At 36.7% G+C, this 20,883-nt stretch overlaps 1 protein-coding gene across 4 annotated transcripts in view; it reads right to left on the bottom strand.

Moving 5' to 3' along the window:
- Positions 1–19,960, bottom strand: part of LOC129751569 (phospholipase ABHD3) — a 44,211-nt gene extending 24,251 nt beyond the window's left edge. Inside the window, exons 1-2 of one of the 4 annotated variants that reach the window (XM_055747154.1) lie at positions 19,646–19,960; positions 1,842–2,213 (exon numbers count right to left, since the gene is read on the bottom strand). In XM_055747154.1, coding sequence (XP_055603129.1) covers positions 1,842–1,946 — 105 coding nt within the window. In that variant the 5' untranslated portion in view covers positions 1,947–2,213; positions 19,646–19,960. Of the gene's footprint in view, positions 1–1,841; positions 2,214–2,332; positions 2,470–2,824; positions 3,077–3,105; positions 3,278–19,645 lie in introns of those variants that run through there. The other 3 variants (XM_055747155.1, XM_055747157.1, XM_055747156.1) reach the window with 3 other exon arrangements.
- Between the last annotated feature and the right edge of the window lie 923 nt (positions 19,961–20,883).

Here is a 20,883-nt window from a genome sequence, read left to right as displayed (position 1 = left end):
TTTATATAAATAATTAAAATTTTCTTAAAAATGAATCTCTTCAAAGGAAATCTCTTTCCATTGAAATTCAAAGTATAAATTAGTTTAACTTATATCGCCACATATCCTCGCATTAAACTATAAACTTTTGAGTTCTCAGCACGAGTAATGTTTTGCTCGCGTCGCGTATTAGATTTTTTATTGTTGTTTCTGCTGCCAGACGTGCTGAGAACAGTAGCGTCCATTACCAGGGGGCTCAATGAAGCCTTTTGGTGTGGGGGAGTGTGGTGGGCCGCTACATAAAAAAAAAGTATGATGAAAAATGATGAAACATAGATTTGAGTCTTAGTTTGAATCCAAAAAGCAGGTTGGAATTCAAAAATACTAATGTTTTTTAATAGCCAAACACTGTTTCTCTAGTTTTCATTCATAGATGGCAGCACTATCTTGTCATTTAACCAAATTCATGCCCATTTTCGAATATCCGGGATTAATTAGGTTGTGCTGCATGGATGATTTTGGTCAAGAAATAAATACATGTACCGTGTGAACGCTTTGGAAATTCTAAGATAAAAAAATCCAAAAAAAAAAAAATAGAATTGCATCAAGGTCACTAAAAGTGAATTTTTTGGACCGATTATCAGAATAAAGTTATACTTTGCGATGGAGCTTGATGGACCAAACGGCTAGCTGTATTATTGGTATGATTTGCAACTGAATCGGAAGTTAAGATGAGCAGGAATTTTGGCGGTTGTACATTTTTCTACTGGTGATTCTTTTGCAAATCCGGAAAAGCTTTCTGCAGCGTGAACTTCCACAAAACTGTGATGGGAAAATACCTCAAAATGATGATTATGGGCCTAAATAAACATGGAAAATCAATATTGAGACTAAATTTGGTTTAAACTGCAAGATAGTGCTGCCATCTACGACTTGAAGTTGAAAAAAGTGTGGTTAACTAAACAAAATCAAGTTTTTTATTTCCAACCTATTTTTTTCTGATTCAAAATTAATCCCGAATGTTTGTTTCATCATTGCACGTCATTTTAATGAAGAAAGTAAGTAGTTTGATAAAGAATTACAGCTCAAATATCAAATTCCTTAACGCTAGAGGAGCATCTCTTAAAACCCCCTTTTAAAAACCTTTGGAATTCTGGAAAACTCCTTAAAATGCAATTATCTATTGAAATAATTCGTAGAAGAATTATTATTCACTTTTACACAATAAATTTTTTAAAATAATCTTGTTTTTGTTGAAAAACTCAAGTGGTGCTATTCTTATTTCGCACCCCTTTTTTCACATTTTTGGTCCTCAACGCCAATTGCTACGTCCAAAAAAAGTAAACTTATGCTAGAATTATCCGTTAAGCAATTCAGAACAAACTGTAGAAGAAAATTTTCGTAATTTCCAATAATTCATATTTTAACAAGCAAAACACATAGTGGTGCTATTCTTATTTCGCTCACTGTAGATTAACAAGAAAGGTTAAGAACGTATATCCAGGCCTTAAATTAGCACTGGATCCAATTTCTTGTTATAAGAATATTCAATAAACAAGTTTGTGAAGGATGTAGTTTTTAAGGGAAAAATTCCTCAATAATGATTCATACTGAACAATATTCTTTTTTTCCTGATAAGCTGTTTGATTGTCGCATATGGATATTCCCTTACTCACCAACTAATTGCTATTTAAAGTTCACAAAATGGTTGAGAACGGCATGATGTCGCTCTGTTAGGAAAAAAGTGCTAATCAACTTTATCCATGCTACAAATCGTTTTTATAATTACTTTTTTGAAAATTCCTTTAATAGCTGTTGAAAAGTCTGTTAATTTACCCGAAATAGGAAATTTGATTACTCACCTTAACCACCTCTATGAGGTAATACACCAAATAGCCTACCAGGAAAATGGCAAAGATGTGCCATCTCGGCAGGTTGGTCAAATATGCGTAGAGATCTAGAAACATCGTGCACCGGCTATCACTGGGTTTTATTAAAAAGTAACACTTTAAATTGACAATGGAAAGCGAGCGATAGGATCACACACGAGCAGCAAAGCACTAGATAATAGTTGGGGTTTTGGGAAATAATGCACTGTCCCCTCGATAGTAGGTAGCAAGAGCAAGTAATGTGCTAGGGTAGGACTGCTGCTACATTGAACTTGATGCAGTTTCACGTGCACGTTGATCACAAGGCAATCCTCCTCTCTCTCTATCTCTCGTGTTCTTCGATTTCTGAAATAAAACAAATTACAAGAGCCCCATTAGTCGCATCATAATCACACTCTTTATAATTTGGCAGGAAAAAATCGTTGTATGACCTATTTATATGAAAAAAAAAATGAAATTCTTACTGCTATTCTTAACTATTCAAAATGAATCTCAAATCATGAGAAAGCAGTGGTAGAGTTTCAGCTTGTTAAAATTGTTATAGGAAACTACAAATTTTGGTTGATTATTTATTTGATTTTGTGCCTTTATGAAAACATTTTGACTTATCATTAATGACTACTTTGACTTATTTTATGTGGTTTGTTTTGAATTCCAAAAATTTTCTGGTAAGTTGCGAGTTAATGACTAGCATTTGACATAAGACCTGTCGCTGTATAAATACTGCTAGACAAATCTACAAAAGACTCTAAAGGTACACTAGTTGTCATCGACAGATTAAATTTGCGTTTTATTGTGCCACTCATAACATTCCTATTTATTCGATAAGATTGGAAGACCCAAACAACGTTTATTTTGGAAACAACAAGTAATAAACACTCCGTTCCGTGCACAGAACAAATCAATGGAATTACGTTGATAGAATTGATAAACAATTCTGATTGAGAATTTCTTACTATCAGTTTTCCTGTGACTTTTCTTCCTTAGTTGTTATGCACCTGGTGAGATGAGTAATTCTGATTGTCGTTACTGCAGTCAGATTTCTTGGGAATTTCGTCACTTGCCGCAAAAAAAACCTGATGCGATCATCTCGACAGCTTTGATTATCTCATGCTTGGCTCAAGGTCGAAATTCACTAGACGACAAACGCCATGTGATTGGATCGAGACGATCACAGTACGATAGTTCGAACCTTATTTGCTCAGTTTTTTTTTTTGCTATCACCTCTGCCACTTACATCTGAACGTAGGCTGGTAACGTACTTTAGAAACTATTCTCTAATATCACATGTGCACTTTTGGTTCCAAGATACGTAGAAAATTTCGCACATTTACCCGAGCATTTCGCGTGATGCCCCAGATTCGCACCACTAAATAGAAGTAGACTTCGCGACCGCGTAATTTGTACTAAATGGAAGAAGCGAGCGTGCCAGGAAAGGTCTCGAATTCACCGGCTCAGCTTGTGTCGGTGTAGGTATCAAATATACTAATCAACTACAAACGACTACGACTACGTGCTCATTACATCCGATCCAAACAAACCACCAACGTATGTATGTACAAAGAAAAATTGTTGGTGAATTATTCAGGGGCTCGTCTTTAACTTCTAGAGATGTTACAAAAATATTCCAATCCGAACTCAATAGATTTCGGGTTAATAAATTCATATTTTCGCAAGGCAATCATTCGTAATAAAATTCGAGATCAATTTTTGTAAATCTTTTAGAAACATATAAGTAAATCTTTTATTTTTGAAAATAGTTTCCACGCATACGAAGGTTTCAAACATAATATTCGGGTCAACAGTTTCATACTTTTTCAAAACCATTTAATGTTTTTTATCTGTAAACCCGGTTTCGAAAATAAACATGAATCTAGAAATATATTTTGAACGGCTACAAAAGTATTATTAAAACTGATTAGATTACAATGCTGCTTACGGAATATCTTCCAAATAAATTGCAAAGTGATCACTTAAATTCAATTTTTGATTTCCCGCATTTTTTTCGACTTTTTCCCGCTTGGTGTCCCGATTATCAAAAACAAACAAAAAAAATCACAAAAGCTCTATTTTTCGGTTTTCTATCTATAATAAGGGATTTAATCATATATTTTTTACTTAACACAAAGATGATCTCAATTTTTAAACATTTTGCTCAGTTGGCAAGTCAGTTTCTTGCTTAGACGATTTCCGCGAATTCGAGCCCGAGAGCAAACATCGATCACAGTTGTACCGGATAACTTTTTCAATGACTGTCAGCCAACTACATCGTTGATATAAGTCGCGAATGTCATAAAGATGTTAAAACGACTATAATCAAAATAAAAAAATATGCATTTTGCTGTTACCGGCCCTAATTCTTCGTATTCTCAAATCTTGCTAACAAGTAAACCAATTTTTTAAATACATAATGTAAATGTTGGCCCGAAAGAATGCTATGACTATAGGCAAAAATAGTTAATAAATATATCTATTATCTTTGTCTCATGTCTCACATTCAGAGTTTCAGAGCTAAGATTCTGCAAACTTTTAAAATAATCTAAGTGTTTTCCATTGAAAAGGACTTCGACTTTGTAATTGAACGATCAACAGATAAGTCAAACATTTTTACAAAATCTTCTATGCTACAAGAATTCTTCCACTTCCCAAAGCTATCCAAAATACTTAACTCATTAAACACTTAAACATCTTTAAGATTTTCAATACCGTTCTTTTCGAGTATCCCTAACTCGTTTTCATTGATATCAACAGAATTTTATCAGCTGCTTGCGTTCCCACACCTAATACAAATCTACTATACCCCAGACGTACTCAGTCATCAATCAGAGACACAGTTGCTTTAAGTATTTTCCAATTATTTATGTAAGTCAAAATTCACTGAACTAGTTTAATTCCATTTTAAACAAATGCTAATTTACTTATTTAAATGAGAGAAGTAGAATTTTGAATTCAAAACATAAACACACAACGGCTTAAAATGCTCATTAAATAAATGAACTCACATGTGGGTGACTTACAATCCTTTGAGCACGCGATTGATGAGCCCCAATAAGCAACCACGACCTTGCGTTTTAAGAAGCGATAACGAAACTAAAACTTAGAAGCCAAGACACTCTTTGAAGAATTGTTTGAATAAATTGAAATTAGTTTATAGACTTCATAGCTTTCTGAATACTTTGCCAAAGTGATCTGTAAATTTTCGTAAAAAAAAACTATAATACATGAGTCCTAACCAAACGTAGGAAAAAATTATCAACCATAGCTTCATATTCAAGCTATTTTCGATCCACCATTAGCTTATCCGGTGCAAAGCCGGTAATTACCCGGCTTGGGAAAAAAATGAAAACCCCACCAAAGAATGAACTTTGGACTGATTCAAAAGCAGACAGTTTTACTTACATACAGCTACTTCTATGTATTCATGTGCGAATGAAGGAAATCAGGTTGAGACGCTGATGTATGGCCATTGAATCATTGCAACCCGTGTTGGACGTTGGATTTATAAGAATCAACTACTACTCTTACTGTTGAATTTAGAACGATTCATTTTCCAATCCTACCAATTGGCAATGCGTTTGAAAACTCAAATTGTTCGAATATTCTTATCTATAAATGAACTATAGAATAACAGAGTTCACTAGAATTGCTTCGTTAAGGTTTAACGTGATATAACGTTGATAAACAGAGTAAATAATTATGTCTACAAATGAAATGAGGTTAAAGTTGGTGCTACAGCTGGAGATCGAGTACCCAACCCCGGTGGATGCTTTGGTCGCATGCAGACTGAGAAGGTGGCCGCGCGCGTCTGTTCCCCAGGTCAGAGGCGGTGTGCAACAACAATCGAGCTTCCGTTCTCCAGGTCAGGGGCAGCTCAAACAGCGTCTGTCTCGCAGCGGGCGGCTGAATTTATGAAATGCGGCTCCCGCCAGCTAAGTCCAAGATAGCAGCCCCATCGCGGAATAGGGACTTTAGGCTAACAACCTACTGTTCCCGACTTGAAATTGTTACGGAATCCGAAAGAAATGACCGACTTGGAACTTTGGCGACGACTTTTTGCATGAAAACACGGACACGAATTGGAACTTGGAACGTTTTAACCCTTGTCCAACAAGGCAAACTGGAACAACTTGCTAGAGAGGCTAGCCGCCTCAAACTTGAAATTATGGGACTGAGCGAAGTCCGTTGGCCTAATACTGGAGAACACAAGACACAATCCGGGCAAGTCCTGCTTTACTCTGGCATACGAGGAGAACATGCTACTCGGGAACGAGGAGTTGGTTTCCTGTTAAGCCCGCAGGCCTACGCGGCCCTCATTAGATGGGAACCGATAAACGAAATCGTAGCCAGATTTAGAACACGGGTTAGAAACCTTACAATGATCCAGTGTTATGCGCCAACTGACGTTGCCGACTTGCAGGAGAAAGAGCAGTTTTATAGTCAACTGAACAGCGTTATAGAGAAAATTCCGAAGGGTGACATTCAAATCCATTTGGGCGACTTCAACGCAAAGATTGGCTCCGAAAATCAGGACCTTGAGCGCATCATGGGGCGCCATGGTCTAGGACAGGACAGATGAGCGAAAACGGAGAGCTGTTTGTAGAATTTTGTGGCAACAACAACATCGTGATCGGTGGATCGCTCTACCCCCATCGACCAGCACATAAGGTCACTTGGGTATCCCGAGATGGCCGAACAGAAAATCAAATTGACCACATCTGCATCAGCCGAAAATGGAGAAGGAGCCTTCTTGATGTACGCAACAAACGAAGCGCAGATATTGCATCTGACCATCACCTCGTCCTTGGCGAAATACGACTGAGAGTTGCGCGTGTCCAACGGCGCGAGGAGAAAGTCGGGTGTCGATACGAAGTCTGCCGGTTGGAGAATCCAGAGGTGAAAAGGGCATACGTTGAACAGCTGGAATCCCGAGCCTCGGAACTGCTGACAGACGGAACAGTCGAAGAACAGTGGTGTAGAATCAAGAATGCCTTTATCACGACGAGCCATGGTACTCTCGGTAAAGTTCGTGGAAGAAGAAGTGAATGGATGTCGGATGAAACTAGAAGGATGGTCGATGATCGGAGAAAGGCGAAAGTTGGAATTGAGCAGGCATGTACCGGGTCAGCCAAAGCAGCCGCCCGCTTACGATATGCGGAGCTGGAAAAGGCAGTTAAACGAGCTTGTAGACGAGACAAAACAGCCTGGACAAACTCCCTAGCCGAACAGGGAGAAAGACCCGCCGCCAATGATATCCGATTACTTTATGACATTTCTCGCCGCCTCAGTGGTGCAAGGACTAATGCAAGAATGCCGCTGAAAGACCGAGCAGGTCAGTTATTGACCGATCGAACAGATCAGCTCAAACGATGGACTGAGCACTTCGAACAACTCTTCCGAGTCATGAATAGCGATGGCCAACAGAATCCGCAGCTCGAAGCGCCAACAGTAAGTCGCATAAATGGCGTCAACTCGGAAGCGCCTTCGCTGGCTGAAATAGAAGCGGCAATCAAAAACATGAAATCCAACAAAGCACCTGGAATCGATTGCATCCCTGCTGAAATGCTGAAAGCCGACCCTGCCCTGTCAGCACAAATGTTGCACCGTCTTTTCGCTGACATGAAGATTCTGACTGGATCGATTGACTGTGCACCGAACCGAGGATTGCCGTGGAATCCTTCAACAATGGAGCAACTGAACGACCTTGACCTGGCAGACGATATTGTTTTGCTCGCCCAAACACAACCGGACATGCAGAGCAAACTCGACGACCTCACCGAAAGTTCCAAGGCAGCAGGTCTCAAAGTCAATGTCGGAAAGACCAAGTCGATGGAGATCAACACAGGAAATCCCTCCAGTTTCATGGTAGCTGGGCAACAAGTTGAGAAAGTGGAGTACTTCCAGTATCTTGGTAGCCAGATAACGCCTGATGGTGGTACCAGGAAAGACATCGAAACCCGGATCAGAAAGGGCCGCTTTGCATTTGCGAGTCTCTACGAACAAAATCCGAATCTTCAACTCAAACGTCAAATCTGTATTGCTGTACGGGTGCGAAACTTGGTGCACATATACGGTGACGACGCGAAGACTGCAATTATTTGTAAACCGCTGCCTGCGGAATATCATCCGCGCTTGGTGGCCTGGCAACTGGATCTCAAATGAGGAACTACATCGCCGGTGTCATCAAAGGGCGCTAGAAATTGAGATTCGGGAACGTAAGTGGAGATGGATTGGGTACACGCTGCGGAATGATAAAAACGAGATTTGCAGAGAGGCGCTAGATTGGAATCCAGAAGGACATCGAAGAAGAGGCAGACCCAGAAACTCGTGGCGGCGAAGCCTAGCTGCTGAAATCCGAAAATCCGAACTGTCGACTTGAATCTTGACTGGGACCAGGTGAAGACGCTGGCTCCGGATCGTCAACAGTGGAGGTCTTTTACCACGCCCCTATGCACCGGAGGATCGGCGCGGGATCATTAAAGAAAAGAAAAGGTTTCAGATTAATTATTAGAAATCTGTGATAAAATAAGACAGTTGTCAAATTCCAGACATAATTTTATTGGGTTAAGATATGCAGTAGTACTCGATACTTACTACTATTTATTTCTAATTACACCGTAATTTCAGACAAAGATTTTAGCATTTACTTTACTTAGATTTTCTATATAATAGATTGATATAGTTCACACTAAAAGAAAAGTTAGGTAAGAAAAAAGCTTCTTTAATATCTCATACACATACCCTGTACCTACGTGAGACGGCACGCAAGATGACTTAAGTACCGAGTATAAGCAAACATGAAAATTGGCAAAGATACAATTACAAACTACCTACCTACTGAAATTGGCATGCCAAAACCTGAACTCTAACCTTCTACTGCTATTGAAATTGAATTATGCTGTTTTTTTTAATTCTATTGCGAACTCGTAGTCCAGAAATAGTCTTATGTTTCGTAATCAAAACCTTGAGGGCTTAAATCGTTCCCCAGCAAACTATGATAAAAAGTAAAAAATTTATTAGACTAATCTATTTTTTCTTGATAAAGGCATATAACCTGCCTGATATGGGCATTCAAAAACTGTCTCTTATTCCAATATCTTATCATGTACAACTTTGCCAAAAGCTTCAATTTGTTGAATTTCCGATCTCCAGGTGAATAAGAAACCCGAGCAGACTTTTATGGCAAAATTATAGCAAATTTTGCTATCACGCCCTGAGAGCCAAGTTTGCTCTCATTTTGCTTGACATAAGGTGGTACACAGCAAAAATGAGAGCATAAATTTTCATACTTGGTTAGCAAAGTGATACCAAATTTTGCTAAAACTGAGACCATAACTACACCTTATTTTTCGACAGCTTGGAGAGCAAAATGATGCTTATTCAAGGCATCAATAGAATTTTCTTTACAGCAAAATTTGACATCAATATGCCCTCAAAACATCCGAAATATGAGGAATCGATTTGGCCTCAAAACAAGTAAAAATTGGTATCATTTTGCCAATCATGAATGCAAGTTGTTGCTCTGCTTTGTACCACCTGAAAACAAGCAAAATATAAGCGAAATTGATTTCAAGGCGTGATAGCAAAATTTGTCGTTATTTTGCCCAATAGCTTTTTCTCAAAAATATTGTCTAAGGTCAATCGAAATCTAAATTTATTTCTTCTTTCGAGATCAATACTGAATATAATTTCGCCTTTTCTTATGTAACTATCAGTTAAAATAAAATAGATCAACTAACTGGACTCAGTGATAGATACACAACAAAAAACGCCTTAATGTATACTATTCTTTATTTAATTTATGAATTGGAATTGGAATTAAAGAATGTAGCAAGTATGTGTATAATCTTATGTCCAGCAGAATAGGAGCAAATTTTACTCTCAAGCCGCGATAGCAAAGCAATCTATAATTTTGCCCTTAAAGTATGCTCAGGATCCGCTGAGAAAGAAATTTAGAAATTCATCGACAAAAGCATATTATTCATTAAAATGTTAAAAGCTGGGAACAAGTGAAGACGCTGGCCCCGGATCGTCAACAGTAGAGGTATTTTACCACGGTCTCATGCGCCGGAGAATCGCCCACGTTAATAATTTAAGTAAACTTTCATAGCAACATGGATTCTTCAACTTAGTACACTGCAATGAATTGCAGGTTTCAAGGCTTGGAGAATGATTCATTTTGAACACACAAAATTTCCATCGAACGGTTTCGTGTATGTTGAATGTTGAGGGATGAATGACTTGAAGAAATAAAAATCAACCAAATAAATAAAAAAAATATTTTGAAAGTTGAATTCAGAATATAAAAATATATTCTAAGCCAGAAAGCGATCATTTATTCGCTTTCTCATTTTTCATTACGGGTATGCAAATAGGATCGGTGTGAATATCGCCTATAACTAGGCAACTACCAACACCCACCTACAAGAAGCATTGTAAAACAGTAGCATATACAGACTCCTTTCGATTTTGGCAACACGCCCGTAATTTTTATGTTATTTTTAACGTTACTTTGATTTATCGGCCTAGCGGTGAAAAGTGATGTCCTTTTTAGTAGGGACATCTAAAGATTATGAAATTTTTTATATAGATGGATAGAAGGTTAGAAGAAATGAAAGATGGTGAAAATGAGCGGGTAGAATTTGTCTAGAAGCATTACCATCACATACCAAATTTTTGTTCCTCACGAGCCTACTACTATGAAGTGGTAGATACAGATAGAGTTGCATCTACCACCACACATTAGTAGGCTTAGCGTGGTCCGCCCCACAAGCGAGAACTTGTAGTGCGGACGAACAAAAAGATGGTATGTGATCGCTCAGATAAGCTCCCTTTAACTCAGAAACGCATCTATCGATGTTTAAGTCTTCTCAGTTTGTTATCTTCGCATTCGTTACATGCGGGGTTTGCATGCGAAACGGTACGGTCGATAGTCTGATAGTGACCAACCACCGATGCTATGATGTCGTGTTTTTATTTCTTTTTGGCCAAAGTTATTTAATTTTATGAAGAGATTAACCACCGTAGTAGTAGGCTCGTGAGGAACAAAAATTTGGTATGTGATGGTAATGCTTCTAGACAAATTCTACCCGCTCATTTTCACCATCTTTCATTTCTTCTAACCTTCTATCCATCTATATAAAAAATTTCATAATCTTTAGATGTCCCTACTAAAAAGGACATCACTTTTCACCGCTAGGCCGATAAATCAAAGTAACAAACAAAAATTACGGTGGTTAATCTCTTCATAAAATTAAATAACTTTGGCCAAAAAGAAATAAAAACACGACATCATAGCATCGGTGGTTGGTCACTATCAGACTATCGACCGTACCGTTTCGCATGCAAACCCCGCATGTAACGAATGCGAAGATAACAAACTGAGAAGACTTAAACATCGATAGATGCGTTTCTGAGTTAAAGGGAGCTTATCTGAGCGATCACATACCATCTTTTTGTTCGTCCGCACTACAAGTTCTCGCTTGTGGGGCGGACCACGCTAAGCCTACTAATGTGTGGTGGTAGATGCAACTCTATCTGTATCTACCACTTCATAGTAGTAGGCTCGTGAGGAACAAAAATTTGGTATGTGATGGTAATGCTTCTAGACAAATTCTACCCGCTCATTTTCACCATCTTTCATTTCTTCTAACCTTCTATCCATCTATATAAAAAATTTCATAATCTTTAGATGTCCCTACTAAAAAGGACATCACTTTTCACCGCTAGGCCGATAAATCAAAGTAACAAACAAAAATTACGGTGGTTAATCTCTTCATAAAGTTATTTTTAACTTTCAAACTTGAATGTTGAACTCCTGTCCCCCTCTCATTCGAAATTTCCAAAAAAAAACCCGAAGGGGGGATTTAAAAAAATTAAAAAGCTATTTTTTAAGAATGTGGCAACAAACGCTTTGCTCCTCGGCGATTCATTAAAAATAACGCCTAGTCTTTAAGGGGTTCAAATAAGAAGCAAAATACATTTTCTCGATCATTTGAGCAGGAACTACTTATTTAAGTGGTTGATAACATTTCGTCAGCAAAAACGATTATGTGATTCAATTCAGTTATTGCATGCTACCAAAATCATTCTGCAATGCTACCATATCATCACTATGATCAATAGTTTAGACACGAGAAAAAAAGAAAAAAAAAGTTATTATACAAATGTCTGTTCAGTGGTATGATTATATGGATTGTTAATTTTCCTTTTACGAAACATGGGTATGTTATAAACCAGGCATAAACAGTGGCATGCATGCATGCAAGTTCAAATTTTATCAAAAAACAGGCTATGTTTTTACCTTTCATTGTTATTAACTGAACTTTGACATTTGAAAGCAATTGTAGGTTTTAAATCCAACGTTTTGTTTAAGTATTTTTTTTCCTGAATTAAAGCAATGCCAATGACATTAAAAATCCTGCTTCTAAACAGGGATTTTACCAAATGTTCTTCAAATCAAACAAGCTTGCAGCATTTACTAAAGATTATATTACTTTTACTTTGCAGAAACAATATTAAAATAAAATTAAAGTTTTAACTTATGGACATAATATATTCCAAACTAATTTCAAAGTTTCTTATCTAAATAAGCAAAAATTTAAAAAAACATACACTTACTTCGACTTTCCGATCTTTCGGACATAATCAGAAACATGCATTCGAACTGGCTATGACAATCTCGTCTGGCAACTGGTGCAGGTACGTTAAATTGTTCCGGTGGACCATTAAATGAAACATCGCTTGGACACCAAAGGAAATGTCTGCAATCATTAAAATCAAAATTATAACGTTTATCAGAAGGAATAAAAAAAATCACTTACCAGCGCCACCAGTAAATCCACTTCCGGAAGTCAGCACCTCAGTTTTGGATCTTCCGGACGCTTTCTCTGTTAACACAAATTCGGTTTCACTAATCCGTGTTTTTCCGTTTCCGAAGTTCGCCATCTCCATCTGCGTGTACAGTTACAACCGGGATGAGTACAAGCGGCTGTTCAAGTGATTTAGCTCCGGAAGGGCCAGATGTGGGTTTTTACCTACTTGTTAATCCACGTACAAACCAAATGCGGGATTTCTCGAAGCACTTGGGCGAACAGGTGCGAACAACATTTCGAAACAAAACAAAAATTAAACACAGATGCAACAACTGTCAATTTTTGTTTGTTTTTCTGCACGCTGATGAATTTGAACTCAAAATAAAGACAATAAGCTTTGCAGTGGTAAATAATCAAAATAAGTCAAAAATATCGTGCACAGAGTATGCACAGGGCCGATGAAATAGTGAGTGCGATGTGATGCGATGCGGCGAATGCGATTCAATGCGGTGAATCACATTTGATGAAAATGTATGTGAATCGCTTAAACCTGACATACTCAACGCGGCAAAGCAGTTTTTAATTTGTTCTGCCATCTGAGTTCGCATTGACTGCGTCCGTAAATTCGCACTCAATATGTTATCGGCCTAAAACTTTACTACACACTGCGATATGAATGCAATTTGTTCAATCGCGACTTTGAAATATTGCATGAAAACTAAATCACTTCTAAGGCAAGGGACATTATTAGAAGCAATGTTTAAACACAGAAAAAAGGTACACATAGTATGGAAATTTTAGTTAAAAATTATTTGGAGATTTAACATCAAAAGTTAAATTATTTTATACATTGTGAAACTTTCTGTTAGGTACATACTTGTTTAACATACGTTACATTGATTTGAAAAGTATAATTTTAAATGACATGATATTTATCGGTATTGACTTGAACAAACAATTCCTAATAAAAAATCATTTCTGCGAGAATCTGAGTTGTAACAATTCTCTTCTAATATTTTTGGAACAAATATTTGTTTTGACAACATTTAAATCTTGAATGGATGACTTTTTTAAATGAGAATAGCAATTATAAAGTCAGTGAAATAATAATATTGTAATTCGTATAACACAACTGAGCAGGTTTAAAGCCGTTTTTATGTCTTATAAAAGTAATGGTCCATAAAAGGTGAAAAATAATTGTTGAGATTGTTGATTTCTTTCAACACGATCTTCAAAACATTTTTCATTGCAGAAAAATGTTTGAGATTAAAAAATTTGTTAGAATTTTCAAATCTAAAGAAATTATAGCGATTTTTCAGAAACTACCTACTTTTTTTAAAAGAAAAAAAAACATAAATTTGACTTTTGCGATTTTATTGCACATTTTCTTCAATATTTCACACATATATTGAAATATCGTAATTAAGATACCAAGGGCTCGTTTCTTTAAATCTCAAAAATACTTTTCGTGTTTCCGAGATGTTTGAATTTCAAATAGTGTTGTTATAAATAAATGAAGAACACTGCTAACACTGTAAAAGAAAAGCACATTATTTTGCTAAAATTTTGCTATTTCAAGTAATTCGAAAAAACCAAATTTTACGATCGACATTTGATAATGCTGTCAACTCCTAAATCTTAATTTTTATTTAATTCTTCCAAAACTTTATTTTTACTGACTTTAAATTTTTAAATCTTTTAGTAAATGACAGCCTAATGATGCCTAGTTTTGCTCTGATATATACATCAACAGCTCATAATGCTATCATTTTGCTCTTGGTACCTCTTTTTGCACTCTGTTTGCTGTCAAATAAAAATAATTGAAAGCTTAGTGATGTCAATTTTTGCTATCGTCAATAAATGAAAAGCAAATGGTGCTATCGTTATGCTGTTGATACCTTATTTTGCTCTCGGTTTGCTTTCGATTTGGGCATCAAGGTCTGCTCGGGAAGAAAAGTCAATACCATTTTTGTTTATATATTCTGTACGCACGATAATTATATATATAAATATATTTTAACAAAACTGACAAAAATCTTGTTTGAATTTTTTAATTTTTTTGACTTTATGTAACCATAATTTTTTTTTCATGCCATGTGTCAAAAGCGTATTATCCTCAAACTACACTAGTTAGATATGTTGAATCTCCAGCCATATCGTCAATCGGCTGTTTGCGCATATTACCCAATATGCGGATTTCGAAACACTTCCCCCTATCCATTTTACTGGTGGCACGTGAAGAGTTCAAGAGTTGTTTAAATTGGAACTAAGAATAGACCACGGATACAATTGCTCCTAGAGTCAGCTAAATAAGCTGAAATTTGGTAAGGCCACTGAACGATTTCAGCCCCAAGTCCAAGTTTTTGATTCCGAAATATATCCCATTTTTGGACCACCCTCATTTGTATGCTGAAGTTAGACTTTTCAATACATCTAAGGAAAGTATAAAAACTGCGTACTTATACGCACGCTATGCTTTAAAGTTATTCTAGCCACAGTAGAAAATTTTCAAACATACAATATACAATGCTGAGTTAGAAATTGTTTGATGTATTCGGGCATCATTAGATTTCTTAAACGCGAAGCACAGAGTTCCTTGCTATTTTGAAAATAAAAGCTTTTTGTCATATTATTTTTTTCGACAATTTAAACGACTTTTCTCACTTAACATATAATATTTAAAGGGTGATACGGTCAAAATTTGGTCAAGGGAAAACGCGTGTAAATCGGTGAAATCGTTTATTTAAAAAAACAAATTAAATTTCTTTTTCAAGTTTAATTAGTATGAAATTCAGGAAAAATATTCAGTTAGGCTTCCGCTTTTCCAAATCCGAATTGCCGGGCCTTACGCTTAACCCCTGCCATAAGATTTTGTACAGCCACCTTGTCCACCTTCTTCGCCGCACAAAGCCAGTTTGCCTTGAACTGCTGCTCGTCCTTAGCAGTTTTTTTGGTCTTCTTTAGGTTCCGCTTGACAATAGCCCAGTATTTCTCAATTGGGCGGAGCTCTGGCGTGTTGGGAGGGTTCTTGTCCTTGGGAACCACCTGCACGTTATTGGCGGCGTACCACTCCATGGCCTTTTAACCGTAATGGCAAGATGCCAAATCCGGCCAAACAGTACGGAACAACCTTGTTTCTTCAGGAAAAGCAGCAGACGTTTATTCAAACACTCTTTCACGTAAATTTCTTGGTTGACAGTCCCGGAAGCTATGAAAATGCTGCTTTTCAAACCATAGGTACAGATGGCTTGCCAAACCAGATATTTCTTCGCGAACTTTGACAGTTTCATGTGCTTGAAAATATCTGCTACCTTTCCCCTTCCTTTTGCCGTATGAAACTCCTGTCCCGAAGGCTGCTTGTAGTCGGCTTTGACGTAGGTTTCGTCGTCCATTACCACGCAGTAAAACTTCGTCAGCATCGTAGTGTACAGCCTCCGGGATCGCGCTTTGACCGTCGTATTTTGTTTATCATCGCGATTTGGAGTCACTACCTTCTTGTAAGTCGATAGTCTGGCTCGTTATTTGGCTCGATGCACGGTTGTAGACGATACACCCAGCTTATTTGTGGCATCTCGGAGAGAGAGGTTAGGGTTTCGCTTGAAACTACCGGCAACTCTCTTAGTCGTCTCAGCGGCTTCCGGTTTTCGATTTCCCCACGATCCAGACTTCCTGGCTGTCGACAAACGTTCCCCAAACACTTTAATTACATTTGTAACGGTTGATTTGGCAACTTTTAACGATTTTGCCAGCTTTGCGTGTGAGTACGCTGCTCTTCTTCCTTGGACGGCATTTTGACAACTGAAGAGTTAATTCAAAAATCAGAATAGGAGCAACATTCTACACACACACACCTTCAAAATGAGGGGTGTTCAGGTTTTTTAAATGCAAAATTGAAAGAAATACGTCAAGTTGATATTGACCAAATTTTGACCGTATCACCCTTTATGCCTGTTTAGAAGTTTTTATAATTACATTTGTTTCAGCATTTTTTAAGCCAAGCCATCTCAAGATGATTTTTAATGTAAAATCGTCCGCTGAATCCGAAAATGATAGTCAAAAAAATCTTAGTAGAACAGTTTTCAAGATATGCTCTAAATATGAAATTTTGAAAAATTAAAAAAGTACTTGTATTTACCTAGATTCAAATATCTCGGACTGCATAATATTAATTTGAAATCTTTTTTTTGCATATTAAAGGTGAATGAACTAATAAACAACTAGCTTTGCTATACCTTCTAAAAACCAATAAATTGTGTGAAAATAATTTCGTTATAAAAAAAAATTAGATATCTTTACTAGAGAGCTTTCACACCAATACAAAGGACATTGGATTCTCTGAAATGATTTTTTTTTCGATTTATCTAAAATTGTTTTTCAATAATGGTTGTAAATTTGATATTAAGAACTCGTTTTTATTATCCTTTCTCCTCTGCAGTGTGAGGTGGGTCCACTAACTGCCGAAACATCATTTTCCGTAATCAAATAAGGCCGGAACAAATTTCAAATCCTTCTTTTGTCACTCGGAGTTGGGACATCGTGAGGGGGGGGACAATAAAAAAATAATGCGAAAAACAAATAAATTGGAATAAATTGCACGGAAGCTTGTATGCAACAAAATTTCATATTATATTGTTGCACAAAACCTATAAATCAAGTAATTTTTTATCGAATAATTCAATGAAATCAAGAAAACAAAAGGTGAAATAACTCCCATCTTCTTAAATTTAATTTTTAGTCTTGTAAACTTTAAGATATTGGAATTTTTTTTATAGGAATTTACATAAATTACTTCAAACTTTATTTATTTCCCCCTTCGGGTTTTTGGAAATTTCGAAGAGGGGGCTGTGACAAAAAAAGAAATTTATATTTGTTCCAGCCTAACATCACATTTCACAGATGGCTCCATTTGCTTAATAAGTTTTTGAGCTATACATACTTTCCTTTTTCCCGTTTCTTTTCTGAAAGAAGGAGAGTTCTTAAATCTTTCAATCCTTTCATAAAAATATGATTAACTTGAAAAGTTTTAAAAAATTATGCGATAAAACTTCCCCCATTCCCGCCTCTGTAGTAAGGAATCTCTTCTTAAAAAGTAGAAACATTTTTCGTACTCGAATACTCGTTGGACAAGTTCTCAAGTTATACAAATATTGTTCGGAACTCCTTTTCCCCTCTCTTATTCCCCACTGAAATGTGAAAGGGGTTTTTAATAACCATAGAATCATTTCGTGTATCCTTATGCTTTCCCCTGTAAAATTCGGTTTAATTTATTCGATGAACTCTTGAATTTATCAAAACAAACGTATGGCACCTTTTTTATCTGTCCTATCCCGTAAGGGGAACCAATCCAACTTAGAAAAAATTCATAATACTTTTCCCAGTTTGGTACCATCTGCTAGATTAGCACCCGAGTTATTAAAAAAAAAATTGTTTGGGAGCTCCTCTTCCTCTTTTCTATCGAATCAGTGAAAGGAGGAAGTAGCTTTAAAACATCATAGAAAAAAAATCTACTCAAATACCCTCTGCTATTTTATTTGAACAATAAACTTTCGAATGATCCAAAAATATTGTAAGGGAACCTCCCTCATTTTTGCCCTCTTCCCGTTGAAGAGGGAGGGGTCTCGAAGGATAAAAAAACATATCTCGTACTCGAATATACTTCCATGATAAATTTGATTTTTTTGTTCGATTAGTTCTCGACTAATGCATAAAAGAGAGACCCACTCCCCCCTTCTAATCCCCCCAGTGGAAGCACAGATGAGTCTCAAACATCGTAGAAACTTATTTTGATATTTGGAATCATTTGCATGATTAGTTATCGAATAATGCATTATATTGTATAGAAACCCCCCCCCCTCCCCCCTTTTGTTTCTCCCCAATCGAAGAGGGTGGAGTCCCAAATAATCATAAAAACATTTGTGTTATCCTTATAACCCATGTCAAATTTGGTTCCATTTGCTTGATTAGTTCTCGAATTATTTTTATTAAAGTAAATATTATGCTTGTTGATCTTTTGCCCGCTTGTAGCCATGGAATAGTATAACAAAGACTTCATTCGTTCATATCATCCCAACGTATTCGAAGCAGTAAATATGCCATGGGTTTAATTGGAAAATCATCTGAAACTGTTGGATAAAAAAATTGAAAAAGTTTCAGTGAAAGCCTTACAGCAGTAATGGGGTCAAATGCCTGCTCCAGAGTTCAAATCCTTCACAAAACAGCCTTACAGCAGTAAAAAATATTTACCGAAACCAAAAGAAGCAGCTTTGGCATTTCCAAAGCACATTTCTCCTTTCTCTGTTTTGGTTTGAATCTTAACCTCGCTCTCATACATACCAAATGTTAGAATTATACAGCTAACTAGTAACTAATATATGTATGCACGTATTTTGATGAGCTAGCAAATCGAAAAAATGAAGTTTGTTTTATGTCAAATTCCGAAAATAATAGAATCTTTATAAATTTCATTCGACATTACTGGTATAACTATCTATAAACTAACAAGTTTAACACATTGAGGACCAATTTCGAGATATCTCGTTTTTTCGCTTGCCGCGAGTGTGCTACATTTAGAAGCATAACTCAAAAGCTATAGGTTTAAAATAGAAATTTTATTCCACATTAATTGAAAACAACACTTTTGGTAACTCAAAGAGACAAAGTTAATAAAATTAGGTTCAGTAGTTTTTGGGTCACATAACGCCGAATTTTTGTGTTTTCCAGCCAAGATTTCTTAGCGGTCCTTAATGTGTTAACAGGAAGAGGAATAAATCTATTCCTGCTAGATAATAAGTATGCCCATAAAAAAGTTCATTTGATCGATCAATAAAAATCAACTAAAATCATTGAGAACGTTGCCTGTACGTGTGTTTATCCATGAGCTTTTAGTTTTTTCGTCCAAAGCGCATTGAAAAAAAAACTGCATTATAAATTTCGAATGTCGCATAATCATTTTCAACTTTTGCTCACCTTGCTGAAGACTCTCAACTTTTCCGATAGGCCTTCTTTTGATGGACAATGTAACTTATGAAACATACAACACACCGAAAAAAGCTCGTATATCCTTTATCCATGGAGCGTATAAAACAAATGCGGAATTTGTAACAACACAGTATGTAATTCCTCACCAATTCACGTTTAATCCTTTCTTAGGACATTTATTCAATCCATTACCAACTTTTCCTCCCCATCGAAAACCCTGTGAAAAATATTAAAATTCAAAAAAACGGTGTCGGAAAACTACAACACCGTTCGCGACTTTCCGACCAAAACTGACTGGCACTTATTGTAGGAAGTGTGCCGCATTATGCTGGAAACACGAGAAAGAAAATTTTCACACGTGTGCTGGTGAGGGAAAAGGAAACGACATACGTTCACGAAGACTATGTTGATGACCGCCCAGCCACCCACCGGGACACCGGTTTCTACATTCGGCTCCCCGATGCCGAAGGACGCTTTCCGGTTTTCATGAATGAAAATCACGTGCTCTTGTGGAAACGAAGCTACAAAAAACTGGGAGCGCGATTCTCTCCGAAAGAGCAAGAGCGCGACAGCAAGATTATTTTGATGTCCATTTTCTGTTTCAAACATGACTTGCACGCAACTTTGCATTTGATTTTTCAAAATTTATATGTGTTTTTGAGAAGAAAAAAAACTGAAATATTTATACTAATTAAACTTTTAAAAAGATAAAAAAAAATACTAAGTAAAAATGAAGATAAATTAGATACACAGAAAGAAAAATGTAAATTTACGTTACACGTTTTCGAATCGTCGCCGACAGAATTTGGAAAAGACTATAGCATTTTGACGACTGCAAAGAAATTCTCGTGCAATTTCATGTACCTAAAACTCAGCGTTGGCAACGTTCGTCCGTTCTTTTTTGTACCTGTTCGTGTGCTGTTTGCTTCTGTTCGAGTTAGAGGTGGTACGTACAAGATTTCTAGCCAGCAACGTTCGTGAAAACTAAATGCAATTCTATTTATTAAGGTATGTGTGTGGAAATGTGGGTATTTCAACAACTTGTATTAATTGTAAATTTGTTATTTTGCAGAAAATCACTACGATGGATTCAATTTTTTCCGGCACCTGTCGTCGTTTTCGTCGCTGGGGGAATTGAAAAGCACCGAAAGGCGTTTGTGTCAAGTCGAAAAGATCAGTGAAGTGTATTCAAACAAACCGAATAAAGGTTCTTTATTAATAATATC

This window comes from Uranotaenia lowii, chromosome 3 (assembly GCF_029784155.1).
Source record: "Uranotaenia lowii strain MFRU-FL chromosome 3, ASM2978415v1, whole genome shotgun sequence".
Classification (NCBI taxonomy): Eukaryota; Metazoa; Arthropoda; class Insecta; order Diptera; family Culicidae; genus Uranotaenia; species Uranotaenia lowii.
Note: the sequence above shows the minus strand (reverse complement) of the source record. Positions and strands in the feature narration are given on the sequence as shown.